This window comes from Cynocephalus volans, chromosome 4 (assembly GCF_027409185.1).
Source record: "Cynocephalus volans isolate mCynVol1 chromosome 4, mCynVol1.pri, whole genome shotgun sequence".
NCBI classification, from domain to species: Eukaryota; Metazoa; Chordata; class Mammalia; order Dermoptera; family Cynocephalidae; genus Cynocephalus; species Cynocephalus volans.
This window is the reverse complement of record NC_084463.1, coordinates 17547394-17564578: the sequence shown is the minus strand read 5'-3', so window position 1 is coordinate 17564578 and position 17185 is coordinate 17547394. Positions and strand designations below refer to the sequence as shown.

General features: G+C 43.7%; 1 protein-coding gene across 2 annotated transcripts in view; it reads right to left on the bottom strand.

Moving 5' to 3' along the window:
• SORL1 (sortilin related receptor 1) overlaps nucleotides 1-17185 on the bottom strand; it is a 159828-nt gene that overhangs the window by 50861 nt on the left and 91782 nt on the right. For both annotated transcript variants that reach the window (XM_063093193.1, XM_063093194.1), the window contains exons 19-25: nucleotides 16845-16936; nucleotides 15325-15571; nucleotides 14496-14634; nucleotides 8988-9161; nucleotides 7125-7238; nucleotides 3171-3293; nucleotides 368-487 (exon numbers count right to left, since the gene is read on the bottom strand). In XM_063093193.1, coding sequence (XP_062949263.1) covers nucleotides 368-487; nucleotides 3171-3293; nucleotides 7125-7238; nucleotides 8988-9161; nucleotides 14496-14634; nucleotides 15325-15571; nucleotides 16845-16936 — 1009 coding nt within the window. The remainder of the gene's footprint in view (nucleotides 1-367; nucleotides 488-3170; nucleotides 3294-7124; nucleotides 7239-8987; nucleotides 9162-14495; nucleotides 14635-15324; nucleotides 15572-16844; nucleotides 16937-17185) is intronic.

Sequence of the window (17185 nt, the reverse complement as noted above, 5' to 3'; positions counted from 1 at the left end):
TAATTCAGTGGTACTCAAAGTATGGTCCCCAGAGCAGGGGCCAGTCTATGACCTGTTTATGAGTGGTCCTGAAGAAATAAGAAATGAGCCAGAATATAAATCAACTATGTAATTCAGAACACTGCTTTGTTCAGGTGACATTCTTTCTTAGACTTTCTTGATGAAGGAAGCAGGCTGTATGTTGATTTACGTTCTGGCATAGGCTCCTTATCTCATCATAGAATAGCTCCTTGAGAGGCACTGAACTACTGGATTTCTAAGCTCCAAGCTAATTCTCAGAGGCTAGATTCTATAATAATTTAGGGCTGTAATGCTAACCAGTACAAGAGCAGATGAGGGTTGTTTACTGAGTCTAGGAAGCACTGACCAGTACAATTGGCTTCATCAGACCAGTCCCTGCAGTCGTTGTCCCCATCACACACCCAGGAGGAGCGGATGCACATGCCTGAGCTGCAGTTGTATTCGTCACTCCGGCACTGGTGCATTTCTGCAGGTGAGACAGCAAACAGAGATGTGAGGGGAAAAGTGTGCTCAGAATTCTGTTTCTAGTGTCAAAGTTCATGAGGATTAGAGATGGACCCATTATCACTGATTATCCATAGACGGCACGAATGAAAAGACCTTTAAACTGGGGGTGTAAGTTCACCTAGGATAGTTATCAATGAGTAGGCTGTAAACGGGTTACAGGTGTGTTGAGATATTGATACCCTCAGACTCTTAGAGCTGGTTGCCTCTTGGCAAGAGCTGCCTTCTCCATTCATCCCAGTGTATGGCACAAATATCATTTTCTTTGCTTGCTATGATGGGAAGGTTAGGAAGCAGTAATTGAGGAGACCAGGGAGCAGAAGTTTGAAGAAACAGAAGACCCCTAGAGACCCAGCCTGCGGTTTGAGAAAAGGAGTGGTGAGAGGTCCGTGTGTGCTGATCACTGAGATGCTCAGCTCAGGGAAAGCAAGATCAGTGCAGAGCTTCCAAAACGGAGGAGACGTAGCCCGGGACTTTCTGTGGGCAGAGCTTCAAAGATGTTGGCGGATGCATTATCTTATCTATAGAAGGGTAAGGCCTGGGGCAAAGAAACCAGTACAGCTTGGCCAAGACATGAAAGGAGGCTGCCTGGGCAACATCTTCATAGGCCCTGAGGAGATCATTAAAACAAAATGCTATGGTCTGAATTTATAAATGATAGGAATTTATTTCTCACGGTTCTGGAGGCTGAGAAAATGCAAATGTTGAAACTTAACTGCCAATGTGATGGCACTGAGAGGTGGAGCCTTTAGGTGGTGACTTAGTGCCATTATAAAAGAGACCTGAAGGAGTTGTTCACCTCTCCTGCCACATGAGGATGCAGAAAAGGTGCCATCTATGAAGGACAGAATCTCACCTGCTTCTGGCACCTTGATCTTGGACTTCCCAGTCTCCATAACTATGAGAAATAGATTTCTATTATTTATAAATTACTCAGTCTAAGGTATTTTGCTATAGCAGCCCAAACAGACTGACACATAGAACTTTCAAACAGAATTTTACAGAGCCTCAGAAAACAGGAGTAGCCAAGCATGGGGCCCAGGGCAGCTATCCTGGTTGCTCTACTCAACAGATAGGTTGACTGCAAAGTTGGTGGATCCCATCTTTAGGTTGTAAGAGTCTGGAGACTCATGAAGAGGGCCTGCATCACAGCAAGGGATTAAACTGGGACCTTGGGATGGATTCAGGACAAACTAGCAAAAATGGACCACCTGGGAGGACTGAAACTGTTTAATGGTCAAACATGTGCCCAATGAATAAATGAGATGACACCAAAAACATGGAATATGTGGAGTTTCCTTCCTACTAGACAAAACTAGCCATGCTCTTCAACCTTCTGAGAGTGCTGGGGAGGAAATGGTTGGAATAAAGGCAAAACAGTTATGAATCCTAAGCATTCCCATGTTTTCTGGCACTTGATGTAGGAAAATTATGAAATAAATAAATAAATCTTCCAAGAGCCAGGCTAGAGGTATCTTCTGTGTGAAAATGCCCTGAGTGTGCTGTCTGTTGACTTCTGTTAAAAAGATTTATGAGCACCCCTGCTCCCCTTATTTCTGTCCCCAAGAGTCGAACCACCAGCTCATAATAAAGCAGGTCCTGTCCATGTGCACATGCATGGCTTGGCTGGACCTGCCCCCATGGAGGGAGACATCACCATGTCTGGGTCAGCGTCTGGCTCCCACTCTCACTTCCCTTTCGTGTCTATGGTTGCGCCTATCTGGGGCACTAAGCATATTGCATGATGTCTCCTTCAATGGTCAGCAACTGTGAGTTTGGGACCAGAGCATATCAACTAAGATAGGTCTCATGAAACTGACAGAGCAGGACTGCAAAACAGAAAGGGTGTGGAGTTAGAAAACAGCAGACAGGGACTCCAGCTCTCCATTCTAACACAAACTAATTGTGTGACCCTGAATAAGTCCCTGGTCCTAAGTCACTTAATATGGAAATTAAAAGGACTGGACTGGACTAGAGAATCCTATCATTCCTTATAATTATAATGCTTATTTTTCTACATATAAAAATTTCCATTCAGAAAACAGATGTTCAATCAACACCTATGCCATCTGCTGGCTTTTAACAGATTATTGAATTAGACGGTTAAAAAAACAGTTCACAAAGGTACGGATCTGTGCCTTCGGGAGGCTGATCTCACACCCAGAGGTGTGGGCCAAGTCCGTACAGCTGTTAATAACCCTCAAATTCATTCAGAAATCTTACTTCTTTCCTACCCCATTTCATCCTTACAGCACCTCTGCAAGGTATGCCAGGGTCTATTTCCCCATTTTTCAGATTAGAAAACAAAGGCTTAACTAAGAGTAAATAAGTGACACTAGCTGAGTGCAGGCTCCATCTTTTCCGCCCATGAATCCAGCATCTCATGAACTCTGGATCAAGTGTTTCCAGTGGAACTGAATCCTCATGAAAAACAGCAAACAAGCTCTCTAAGAACTGAATGGAGAAGGGAAGTGAGTCAACCGTATGATGCCAGTGGAGGTGTCATTCAGTTGGAGTACCATGAATCCTGAAATGGCTATCAGAAATCCTCCATTTCTACCCACCCAGACCACTAGCACAACCCAGTGAGCAAGGACAGTGACCCCCTCTCCAGAAGGGGGTTTCTGAACATCGTGTCCCCTTACCACAGTGACTTTCATCACTGTTGTCTCCACAGTCATCCTCAAGGTCACATTTATAGGAGAGCGGTATACAAGTCCCAGACTCTTGGCAACGGAACTGGGTGTCCAGGTCACAGATGGTGGTAGCTAAAATGGAAAAGAGAGATCTCTCGTTACGTACAATTAATCCGCCCCCCACCCTCCCAGACATAAACATCCCACTGGAAAACCAATTGGAAAACAGAAGGAAGCAGATTTAGAAATTAAGTTATTAAGAAGAAATAAATTGCATGAGAATCTGAAGTTTACAACCAAGGGGGAAAAGGGCATATCTTCCCGTGGACAGCTTCCAGACTGGAACAGGGCTGGGAAAACTGACTATCCTCCAGCTGGGAGAGAGAATGATGGACCAGATTATCTCCGAAGATCCCTTTAAGCATGAAGGTTTGCAAATATGAATGCACCGTCCTATATAAGGGGCAGAAATACCTCACATACAAAACTACCATCAGAGAAGCCCAATCTCACACAAGAAGCAGGCACCTCATCATATAGATGATAAAGGCGATATGGAGGTAGAATTCCGTAGCAAGAACATGGGCTCTGTCTGTAGTTGGTCAAGACTGGGTTTCAAATCCTGGCTCTACCTCTTCCTTGGGCAATTAATTATAACTTCCCTGAACCTCAGTTTCCTCAACAGCAAAATAAGGGTAAAGTAATGTGGCCAAGCACTTGTGACCACAGTCAGAAAGACCAGACCTGGAACTCAATTCTACAGCCTACTTAACCTAACCACTCTGTGCCTCCGTTCCCTCTACCATGAAATGAAGAAAATATCTACTTGGTAGCATTATTATAAAGATAGAAAAGGGAACACATTTGGAACCAGAGCCTATTAAATAGGATATAAATATAAGTGCTCTGAACAATGTCACTTCTCTTCTTCATCATTCCTCATGCCCCTCTGGTATCAGAATGAGTGCAGAATTAGATTTCCTCCTTCTCCTGAACAGAAATGTCCTGGGCTGAAGCACAATCCCTAGGACTCAGGCGAGGCCTGGGGAAGGCAGGCTGCTCTACGGGGCAGCTGTAGTGGTGATGCAGAAGGTACAATGAGGCAGACAGAATCCCAGCACAGAGGGCGGGGTGTGCTGTGAAATGCGACACCAACGGTGACAATGCTGTTAGACATCCCGGCAGCTCTTATTTGAGGCTCCATTTCTTCTCTGTAATTGAGCTCATGGTGGGAGGCAGGGGATGAGTGCAAAACGACAAGACTGCAGGGATTCACGTCAAAACCCTGAGTGCCTGACAACCACCCAGCTGGAATCTGTTTAAGAGGGAGGGAAGTCTATTGACAACATCCCTCACGCGTCCCTTCAACGCCCTTCCTGTCGTCTTCCCCAGCAGCTGACGGGTGCCTCACTTAACTCCCCCTACAGCAGTGCTCAGTCTCAACCTGTCCTCTCCTGCAGTCCTGCATAGACACAGGGTGGCTCTCTCCTCCACACGCGACTTCCATGATAAGGGAGGCACACCTGAAGGTACATAAAGCCCCTCTCTCGGGCCAGGCCGTGGCGCACTCGGGAGAGTGTGGCGCTGGGAGCGCGGCAACACTCCCGCCGCGGATATAGGAATGGCCGGTGCACTCACTGGCTGAGTGCCGGTCACGAAAAAGACAAAAAAAAAAAAAAAAAGAAAGAAAGAAAGCCCCTCTCTCTAGGTTTCCAGGTTCCACGTTCCTCACCCCCACCACACCTGACGTGGAGGGACCTGAGCCACGTGGAACTGGGAGAGAGCAGAGCAGAAAGCAAATCTCAGGGGCTCTGGAAAATAAGCCCCAGCTAACATTGACACCAAACAAGGAAAAGGGCAGCGCCAGCTCCATATGTCACCTGAAGCAGGAGCTTAAACTCTGTGTGGAAAACTGCAAGGCCAGCAACAGAGCTCAGGGGCTGAGCAGGAAGACAGCCACTGAGGGCAGCAGCTGCTCCAAAAAGACAGAGGTCTTCACATCTCTCAACACACAGAGCCAAGAAGAGATCCAACTTGTCCATCTATTAGAAAGGACATGCTGCCCTGGGTCCCTAGCTACGCGGCATGAGGTCATCACTTTGTATCTCTCTGCTTCCACTAGGCCTAATTATGTCTGGGCAATGATCTCACAACATGTTATTTCTAAGAAGCATCTCCTCCCCTACCCTGACATATAATAAACTCCTTTCCGCTATATGTTTCAATGCTGTTAATAAGCATTAACATTTTTCAAGACCTTTGGCTATTTTCCCACAAGTATCACACCTTCCTACAGCCCTGGTAGGTACAGAAAGCTTTATGTGTCCTTTTTGCAGAAAGAAAAGAAAAACACAGAGAGGCTAGTGCTTTCCCACACCTGCCATTCAGTAAGCTCTGCTCCGTCAGTGTGAAAGTCATCCACTGATGAAAAATGATTAAGGAAGCCTTTGTAAATAACCCCCTATAAACCAAAAAGGGCAGTATATAGTACAGGTTGACTATCCCTTACCTAAAATTCCTGGGACCAGAAGTGTTTCAAATTTCAAATTTTTTTCGAATTTTGGAATATTTGCAGATACTTTAATTGGCTGAGCATCCCTAATCCAAAAATCTGAAGTGCAAAATGCTCCAATGAGCATTTCCTTTGAATGTCACGTTGGCACTCAAAATGCTTCAGATTTTGGATTTTTGGATGAGAGATACTTAACCTGTATTGCAGGGCCCAGATGAGTTTAATGACTTAAACACTTATAAAGTTGCCTTCCAGGTGAAATGGCATGGGAACCTGGTAAGGGCTCCAATGGAAGCCTGGCTAAATACACCTGCCAGGGGCCAGATGAGTATCTAGAGGCGCTCATTAATCTGTTCTTACGGTACAAATTGATAAATGAGCCTCTGGGTTGCCAAAGGTGAAATATTTGCAAGATAGATAACTTAACTCCCCCCACAGCAGTGCCCAGTCACAACCTGTCCTCTCCTGCAGCCCTGGCCTCCCTGCTTCTGGTCTTTCTCCCATCCAATTCATTTGGCCTACTGCTTATCTTTCCAAAGGCAAAATCTTATCATGCTATTTCAATGGTTTCCCAACTGCTCCTCTTACAAAGTCCATAAGACTCTGACAATCTGGGCCCTATCCACCCACCCAACTCATCTTGCTCCACTGCACAGACCCACATTATAAGATGATGTCAAGCTATTAAAAAGTGAAGAAAAGTTAGCTAATATTTGCGGTTAATAAATTATCCACTGTAAGTAGTTGGTGGTTTTTCTTTAAATCCTGCTAAACATTGTCACACTTTAGTAGTTAGACCTTAAAAATCCAAAGATGACATTTCCAAGGTATGTATACCAATGCCCCCACATTCCAAGCCAAACTATGCAATACTAGCTAATTAAAACAATCTCTCTTGAGCCTGACAGGCATGGACATCAACTAATTGTAGTCACATACAAAGTAACACCCGTTTCCCATCCCTGAAAACACCAAATATTGAATTTACAAACCAAAAAATGTCACCTGGTCACCCACCCCAAATCATCAGCTTTATTACAGTGCTAGAGCCAAGACTAGAGCCCCAATTGCCAAATCAGCTCAGTTTCAGCCATGTGATGCTTATTTATAAATATCTTGCAATGTGTAGTCAACCTACTTATGTGGTTTTTAAAAAAATATCTATCTATCTAATATTAAGTAATATTATATATCTAATTTATATCTATATGCAGAAATGTGCTTTCTAATATATATTTGTAACACTATATTTACATATATAATAATAATACTATACAGCTAATCTATATATGGAAATGTGCATGCAAGCTCCGTCTACTTAGATGGACATCACCAATCACGGATGGCCCTCACCGTGAACAGTAGGTCCCTGTCCAGAAGCAACTGATCAGCCTTCTGAATAAGGGTAAATGCTTAACATCTCAATCACTCGGCCAAACCAGAACACTCACGGCAGTCTCTCTCATCGCTCATGTCTCCACAGTCGTTGTCGAAATCACACCACCAAATGCTGTTGATACAGTTCCCGTTGCTGCAGCGATACTGGTTGCGCAGACAGGTATTCTCTAACAATCAGGGAGGGCAAGGGAGGAAAGGAAACCAGTATTATTCTGACTGCTGGACCACAAGGCTTTCTCTTTTAAGTTTCCATTTCTCTTCCTCAAATAACTGCCTCAGACAGCAAAAAGGAGGAAGGAATGCCACGCACACGTGCACGCAGGGAGGAAAGCATCCCACCATGGCTTCCTCCTTCCCTCTTTTAATTAAAATTAAAAGAGAAGCAGCAGGCTGGAAGGAGTGTTCGGAGGTGGTTACAATGATGAAAGAGGATAATGACGACACCAGTGAGGTCTGTTAAGTGGTGAATAGAGTACATCAACATTATAAAGTACTAATCACACCAGGAACTCCTTAATGGACTGTGTCTACACAGTATTAAAATGCACATATTCAATATATCTATAGCTATATTATTTTTATATATACTTATATATATATTTATATACATATATAGTTATATTCCTCCATATATATTCATTTTATCCACAAGGGAGTTACTACGGTTTTCTCTACATACTCTGAGAATGTTTTCTGCCCCATGACTTCTTTAAAGCAAGCACTTTTTTCTCACACAGAAAATAAAATAAATTGGTGAACTGGATCAAGGACATGCGACGACTGGTCTCTTGTTTGGATAATCAAAGGTTTTCTAGGGGGGAATATGGAGAATCCTTTTTCACCTCCTCTTGGAATTTAGTGTTGACTCTTTCTCTCCAAATAGCTTTAAGATGACATCCAGAGTCCGAAAGAAAAAAAAGCTAATCTAAGAAAAAAAGCTCATCTTTTTTCCATTTGTATTTCTTAAGGCAGACAGAATTCAAGACTCCTACTGTGTATTTCACTGCCCTGGACTCAGAGGCTGCTGTGAAAAGTGAGGTTAGGATTACAAAGCAAATATAACCTTAGAATAAGGAAAAGCAGGAATTCTGGCCATCAGTCCAGGCACTTCATGGCAAGGCCCCTACCAGGGCTTCACTCCACTGACAGAAATAGGAGGCTGGGGATTGGGGAAGTATAAGGGTAAAAAATGATACAGGGCTGAAAAAACAGGCTTTCAGAGGAAAATTTTTTAAATCCATATATTCAAATTCAAAAGGGGGAGTAGGGGTGAGGCTGTTACAGTCACTTGGTCCTAACTTGGAAGTCGAGACTCAAAGCCCTTTGCAAACATTGGTCTGAATGTTCAGGACATCTCAGGTTGGGGGTGGCCAGAGCAAGGGGGAGGATGGATAATTGCTAAGTGAGAGGAGGTCAACTCTAAAGGAGTCAAACCAGTTATTTTCCTTTTTTTTTTCCTGGCAGCTAGCCAGTAAGGGATCTGAACACTTGACCTTGGTGTTGTAACACTGCACTTCAAACAACTGAGCTAACCAGCCAGCCATCAAATCACTTATTTTTCCAAGTCAGGTGGTCCAACTTAGGAGACAGTGGAGAACGTAGATGTGAGGAATGGGTGAGGACAGGAAGAAGCAGAAGAAAAGGGAGGTGAACCCTGAAGAAAGCCTGTATCATCTGACATCAAACAAAAAGCACGGCTATCATTTTTAAATAAGTAGCTTAGGCTTATTCTGAATGAGAACTGAAGTACCACAGGCCTTAGAGCCCAAATCGGGATGCCGGTGAGTGTCTAGTAGACTTGATTTTCACCCTGGACTTTTCCCAATAACCTAAAAAGATTAGAGAACATGAAATACTGGGAGGAAGGAGGGTTGAATGGGAAGCAGGACGCCAGGCAGAAAGAAATAGGGACGCACCTTCTTTGACACAGGTGTTGTTCTTCAGCTGATAGCCCTGCGGGCAGTCACACATCAGGTCCCCAGAAGGGAGGACACTGCTGGACACACCCTCTGGGCACCTGCAGCTTTTGCTGTTGTTGGCCTTGGGCAGGCATAGCAGGCTACATGGCCTGGGCACACAAGCATTGCTTCCTGCAGAGAAGACAAACAGCAATCGTATCATAGGTTAATAAACACCATGAGGAGGGCACTGAATAGAAGAAGAAAACCACCACAACCTCCTCCACCTTGCAGACGTGACCACATGAAGCTCACAAAGTGAAGTGGCAAGCTTTGGGCACCCATTGTGCTGACAACCTCTGCTCAGAGAGCCCTGGGAAAAGACCTGGCCCACACAGCTGGGGGTAAGCAAATGACTTGCTTCTGGGCCTCTGCATGTCAGGCTGCCTGTGGGCCAAGCCAGGCATCAGATGTTCCTCCTGGGAATTTGGAATTGGGTTACTGAAAGACAAGCAGCTGGGAGAAGAGTCACAGAGTATGTGTCAAAGGTGGTGCATAGCAAGCCAAAACCCTGCACAAGTCGAAGCTATGGAGAAACAAACTCCTAAGTGTGCAGGTAATGTGCTCAGTCTGCAGAGTCACAAGACTAAAGGAAACGTATGGGGAGAAAGGGGGACAACCCCAGGGCCACAGGGACAGAAAGAGAGACACAGGATGGCTTTGCCACTCCCAGCTCTGGTCCCCATAAGGCTCACCCAGACTGCCCATCTTTGTGTTTCTTACTATCTCCCTTTATTCTTTCAGTAACACTTTCCCCTTGAGCTAGCTTGAGTGGGTTTCTGTTCTTAGGACCCAAAAGCCCGTAATAGAACACATATCTGGTAATGGTGGTGTCCACTTCTCAATTCCTTTGTGCCAGGGCACAGCTGAAGACTTAAATGAAGAACCAACCACAGTCCTCAGCCTCTGCCACGCAATAGATCCACATAAGGGCTAGTTAATGTTGATCTACCCACTGTTGCCAATCTTTTTTCTGGTTTAGCCTACCAAAGAGAGTGCCAGAGTCCACAGATTCCAGCACTGTACTCTTGAAAGCAAGCCTTGGTAGATGAACAGAGATGTAAAGGTATTTTCCTGTCCCCTACATCTTTCTGGGTGTGGGGTAAGGGAGAAGACGCATAAGCCATTACAACAACTGGAAACATGATACAACCGTGGAGTCACATAAAAGCCACAGAAATTGTGAAACGTGTTTTTTTCTTTTGCCTGTGGTTATTAATCATGAAAATGGGGAAAAGAAACATAAAAACCTTGATAAAGCTCAATTGATGACTCCTCAGCTATGCTATCTCACGGTCAGGGACCACCACCAGAACCACATCCAAGTAATCTGCTTCCACCCAGCCAAGCTTTTAGCTATGCCACACCTATCCTGGCCTGCAGGTTGGAAACAGGGTACATTAATGTCAATCAGTATTGATATGGCTACCAAGTGGTGATACACTCAGTAGCTTCAGATGTGTTGGCACCTAATACATTTTTATCTGGCATTACAAGTAAAAATGAAAATCACAATGATATAGCAACCATGTTGTTTTGATACCAAAGACAGGAAAGTAAGAGGCATTACCAAATAGATGAAAAATATACCAGAAAGAAATCCACACGATGAAATATTCAAAAAGGTTCAGCAAATAACTCAATCAACCAAAATGGTGAATAACCAGTTGGCCTGAGCAGAAGTCACAGACATCAGTTCACCTTAATCAGCCTGCGGGTACAGACTGCTCCTTTAGCTCAAATACACAAGCTACTGGCTACAAGAGGAAATGCAGAACTGATACAGAGCCACCACTAATGAAAAACAACTCAAAAAGGATATAGAACATGGTCTTGGTATTCATAGGACACCATATCACTCGATGTTCTAAGAAATTGAACAATAACAGAATATGATGTTATTTTAAAACATTCAATTATAGGATGATATTTTCACAGAGACTGTGTCTATAAATCAATGTGACTAACATTTTCACATGGAGAGCAAATGTTCCTACTAAAACAAGAGCTAAGAGTATAGAACCCAGAATGGGGTGTCGTATTTCAGGAGGCTGATCTAGGCAAAGATGTGAAACTGCATGTTCAGGGGCAAACTCCAAGCCAACCAAGTGATCGAGCCCAAGAAGTAGGCAGGGCGGGAGCATCCAGGCTGATATAAAGCCACAGAACAGGAAATGGAGCAATACACCAGAGAGAACCCGGAAGAGGGTGGAAGGAGACTTCAGCAGAGTTCCCACTACAGCCGCAGACCCTTTAGACAGAATGCCAACCGTCTTGAGTGGGTAAGGCATGCAGTACAAAGACCATGACCCAATGTGAAGAGAGGACAAGTGGGAGCTTTTATCCTCAAAGACAGAAGACCAAACAGCCCCATGATGTCTTCACTGGGAATATCCAAAACATTTTCAGATTTCCTCTTTGGAAAATTCCTCCAGAACCTGTTTAGGAGCCCAAAATGCTACTATCTCACTGAAGTATCTATTTACTTGGGAATTATCAAAATAAAATCTGTCTCAAGTATTGAATATTTGTCCTCATTACAGATATTTAAAAGCACGTAGGGCCAGCTGGATAGCTCAGTTGGTTAGAGCATGGTGTTACAACACCAAGGCCAAGGGTTTGGACCTCCGTACTGGCCAGCTGTCAATAAATAAATGAATGAATGAATGAATGAATGAGTGTAGGTACTGCAGGCTCTGAAGGGGAATTCCAAGAGCCCCAAAATACTTTTAAGCCATTGCAGCATCAACTGAATACATCAATAATCTTGCAAAGTAACTTCTACAAAGAAAAAAAACCACTCTTTTCGAAGAATAAATTCCAGTAATACAACTTAAAAATCAGGCGGGTATAAAGACAAAAAATGCATCTGTTTACAACCAGCTATCTCAAATTGATAAATGTTCCAAGTGAACAAATTTTTATTACAAACCAGCATCGATCAAAATCTAATACTTCTAAACTGCTGTCATTTTACCAGGGTATTGCTATTCCAACAACAGATGACAGAAGGAGCAGAGCCTGATGGCCTTATTGAAGTTCAAGCTTTGAAGTCAACTAAGCCATGGTTCATATTCTTACCACTTGCTAAATGTATGACCTAGACAAGTTACCGAACCTGACTTTCTGTTCTCATCTATAAAATGGGAATATTAGGAGCATACATGAAAGTCTTTTAAGAAGACTATGTGAGGTTACACAAGCCCACAAAGCATATTACTGCAGTGCTTGTGACACAGCAATTGCTCAATAAATGTAATTATTATTATTATTTTACGCATGGTGAATACTTCTATACATGTAAGGAACAGACAACAAAAATAATAAAGATTGACTGTCATCAGGGCTGCCAATATACATCATGAATTTGCAATAAGCTCTCAGTGTCCTAAAGAGGCAAGCAGGTTAGGGCAAACAAGTTCAAGGCCAAGAGGCACACAGTGCTGACAGCCCAATGCCATTGCAAAAGCTTGGATTTAACCCATACTTGACTGAGAGATTATAAAATTGCTTCTCTGGCTCTGTGTCTGTGCATAGGAGGTCTCCTGGAAGTATCCTGCTAACAACCAAAGGACAATAAGAGAATCCCAAAGGGAGCAAAGAGAGGCAATAACTGGCCCTGGGCCAAAGGGATGGTCACAGCTGATCCTGCATAGCTCAACAACTGTGTTCTACCCACCAGCACACATCTCCCTTTTGAATGAGCCTTTCCTCTAACCAGACCCCACACCAACCACCATAATTACCCTGGCTTGTTTAAACAAAGGTGACTCTTTGAGACATGAAGGGGAAATCACACCTAAAGTAAGATCACAGGCCTGTCTGTCCAGCACCAGGAGACCATGTATGCACATGCTCAGACCACAAATCCCTCCCGGATCACAAGTGTGACTGCACACCAGCTGTGCTTGAGCTATTGGAATGGAGTGGCCAGCCAGGACCAGGGACAACCAGCTTCATCTGAACATGGTGTTTCAGACGCTGTTGCATGCACATCAAACACAGGCTTACTAGTGATTGTAAAAGTAGGGACCTGCTCTTCTAGACTGGGTGGTAACTCAGAGAAGCGCTGAAAATCCACTCTAGTAGCTAGCAAGGCAGATCATTAGAAATGGGTGTCCTAAGTCAAAGGCCCAGAGATTTCAGCCACTGGAACTGAGAAGCAAGAGCCTCTTCTCTCTCCCTATTTTAAAACAGGAGCCTCGAGTATGTGATTTCTCCATTTAGTCTCAGAACTGCAACAAAAGCCCAGCTCCTAAACTAGTGAGGGAGCTTTGGAAAAGCTAATTAATGTCTAAGATTTAGTTCCCTAATCTATTAATCATAATACCAGCTTTCCCTGCATTGCAGGTTATTTGTGGACACAATAATAACTTACATTTGTAGGACACTTTTCTAAGGGTGCTCTCATGCTATCTTCCTTGGTCCCAAAAGGATAACAATGACATCTATAACCATATTATAGCCCCTGTCAATTTTCTCTTAGCACAGGGTCAGCCAAAAACCACAAAACAACATCAACACTCCGGTTCAAAACAGGAAACCTGGCAGTTTGTCAATAAAGGAGAGTCAGCAGACCCAGGATGCTATTTTATCCTGCTGAGAAAAAGACAGCAGGATATTCTTAAAGGGACTATTCTTCTTGGGAAGATCTTCACCTTTCTCCTATAGAATTGATACTATGGTTGGGAGATAAGCGAAGGCAAAAGGCAGTCAAGGAAGGAAGAAGGCTTTCTACTGAATAGTCTCAGACTCCAGGACCAGCAAGTCAAAGCCTTGTAGCAGTTCTTGAAGCCTCACCCAACACATCCTCAAGACAGCTCCTGTCTACACCCACTGCAACTCTTCTCCTCCTTTTCATCCCTTCTTCCAATATGTATGAATTGAGCACCTACTAAGCGCTAGGCACTGGTAAAATTGATGACGAAGAAAAGGACAATCTCTCTTCCTTCTTGAGGTTTAGAGTTTCATGGAGGGGAAAATTAATTACAGCAACACATAACTACACACAGCATTAGAGCAGAGGCCAGGCACTCACTGAGCAATAGGTCATCCGGGCAATCAGAGAACAAGAAGGGACCGTGTCCGGCAGCAATAACTGCTTGAGTACTCAGCCCAGCAACACTCCCTGTGAGTGTGCCAAATGGGGATTAAGCACATGCTGGGACTCCCCCAGCTGCAACAGAAGCCACACCACCAATCAGTCAGGGGCCGAGGGCAGGAGGCGGGTGTAATTACGCACCAAGCACCAACACTCTAGGCAGGCAAAAACATGCTGTCTTCCAGCTGTTTGTGTATCATTAGAAAAGAAATTAAGATGTCATTAGGAAGAAATTAAATAATGTGCATGTTGTCGTGACAACAAAGCTGCAGGCTGCCAGATCCTGCTCTGAGCAGAGATTGCCCACTCGCAGCCCCTTCCTTGAGATCAACTCCGTAGAGACAAAGGAAGAGACTTTGTCTTACCAGTGGTCTTCCCCTTGTAGAAAATCTTCATGTCCATCAGCCCCGTGAGCTGGCTTGCCAGAATCTCCATCTGGGACCCACTGTATTTGGAAGCACGGAATATGCTGAGCTGTGACCAGTCATCCCAGTAGATTTCATTCTAAAAAAAAAAAAAACCTTTGCCCGTTAGCCCAGCTCTTTAGTCCTTTATTCTGGATGCTTTGCAAGGACAAGAGCTCCCCCATACATGAGACAACTAACATTTATTGGCTGAATGATCAGCCTTATCAAGTTTCCACCTAAATGCAAGAGTCAGTGATTTTATTCAAACCTCACCAACTATCCACATGAAAAGAGCTGCGCAGAGGAAACTATCTCATAAGCATTCAAGTTAGACCACAAGCCCAGCCCCATCGGTTTGAAATCTGCTCCCCAATGTTGGGAAGTACCATTTTGTTCTCTAGAGGCCAAAGAACCAAAAGGCGACACAGGTGGTTCAGAGCCCATCTTAAGTCACCAGGGAATGAAGGGAGCAAACCTCATGAGAGATGAAGACATAGACCCAAAACGAGGTTACCAACACTGAAGGGCAAACCGGAAGTGTTTGTGGGAAGTAACCTTAACTTTTAACCTCTTGAACTGTGAACAGTAGGAGAAATCTGGACTCTTGGCACCTGTCTGACATCCTTCCATACGGGCTGAAATCAATTATCTCAAATTCAGAAAGGAGCCAATTTTATGGAAGTTAAACAGCATCTCCACAAAGCCCAGAGATCGCAGGCTCCTCTCTCAGTGTGCTCCTCACCTCCTTCGGCAGACTGCCTGAGGGTGGGAACAAACACAAGCTCACCTTGAAGACAGCAATGGCATAGGGGTGTGGGAGGCTGTCCAGGATGACCGAGCGCAGCTGGCCACTGAAAGTGATCCGCTCAATACAGTCCAGGTAGGCATCTGTCCAATAGATCCACTGGTCATCCACGGAGATGCCATTGGGCCACTTCACATCCTCTGACACAAGGCGATAGACAGCAGAGCCATCCATATTGCTCCGATAAATACCAGGCTTCAGGTCTCCCCAGTCAGTCCAGAACATCACCCTGGTCAAAACAGGGACACGATACAAATCCCATCAAAACTAGAAAAATGGGAGCTCAACACTACTTCAAAAAGGCAAGAAACTCATTTAGAACAATCAGGCTAGTTATTTCAGCATTATTGTAATTATCTGTCACTGTCATATTTGAAACCTCTTAAATCTTTGACCCAGAAATTCCTCTACTAGGATGTATCTACAGATAGAATCAAATTATACAAAGATAATGTGTGTGTGTGTGTGTGTGTGTGTGTGTGTGTGTGTGTGTGTGTGTGTGTACGTATATTAACGTAACTGTTCATTGGAAGAGCAAGTGTTACATTATGGTACATACAATAAAATACCATGAAACCTAAAAATTTATATGTGCTCACATGAAGCTATCTTTTAAAAAGTACAGAACAGTAAATACGCTATGATTCTATTTGGCATGTGTGTGTGTATGTTTTAAGAATAATGCTTATACATGGATAAAAATGATTGTGAATGATTCACAAGCAACTACTAATGATGATTACCCTAGGAAGTATGAGGGCAAAGAGTTAAGAATGAGAACAGAGGAAACAAATATTTACATTTCATCAACTTCTGTTCCTTTTAATATTTTTAATCAAGTAGTATGTATACAAGAGTTCTTCAAAAAGTTTGTGAAAAAATAGAATTAAAAAATAATACAAATATTTCCACAAACTTTTTGAAGTACCCTCGTATTATTTTTAGAATTTTCTTTTAAAAAATAGTGCTAATTCTCAATCATAAATGCTATGAGAGAGGAAAAGCCAGAAAGGCTAATCCAGAATTTCTCTTAGTTATATTTCCTCCAGTTAATGATTTAATAGAAAGCACCTTTGCATTCCCCAAGAGCATACTAATTACAAGTAGGAAGACCTACATATGCTGGGGAGGGGGACCAGGGGAAAGACGGAATAAATTAAATGTTTGTACCATGTGTGAAACTCAAGAACAAGAATCCTCAAAATATCCAAGCCAGTCTGCCTATGTCTACAGAGATGCTTTTTTACCATTTATCTTTTCTAGAGAAACACCTCACAGATGCAAGACATCTGGATGCCTAAAGAGATTCTGATGCTTGCTAATGAAAAGTGAATGGAGTTACCTGACCATGATGCCTAATCTATGGTTTTAAAAATCTCAGTTAATAGATTATTTCAGTCATGATGAGAAACAGAGTTTTTGTCCATCAGTTTGCATCCCCCTGAGAATCTATCATTGCAGCATTTGACACAATGCTGATTTCCTTTTGGGGCCACACTTACCCCTCCTGGGGCACAAGAACCAGAGCCCTGGGCCGATCGAGCACAGAGGAATTGATGATAGTAAGTCGGAAGTCGCCGTCTGGATTAGCTACCTGACAAAAAAAGGGGGAAAGGGCCAAGATGGATCTGATTTCCTTAAAAGACCCTCATTGCCAAAGTCTCCTACTCAGCTCCGGCCTACAGACACTCCCCCCTCTACGCCCACCAGATTCCCTTACCAGACCCATCTGGGAAACCTGCCCCAGTCACCAGTCAGAATGAGTTGTTCCCTCCCCTGGTGAATGTGACAATTTTCACATGGTCTGACAAAGGAGCAAGAATCACGTGTGCCCCCAGTTCCC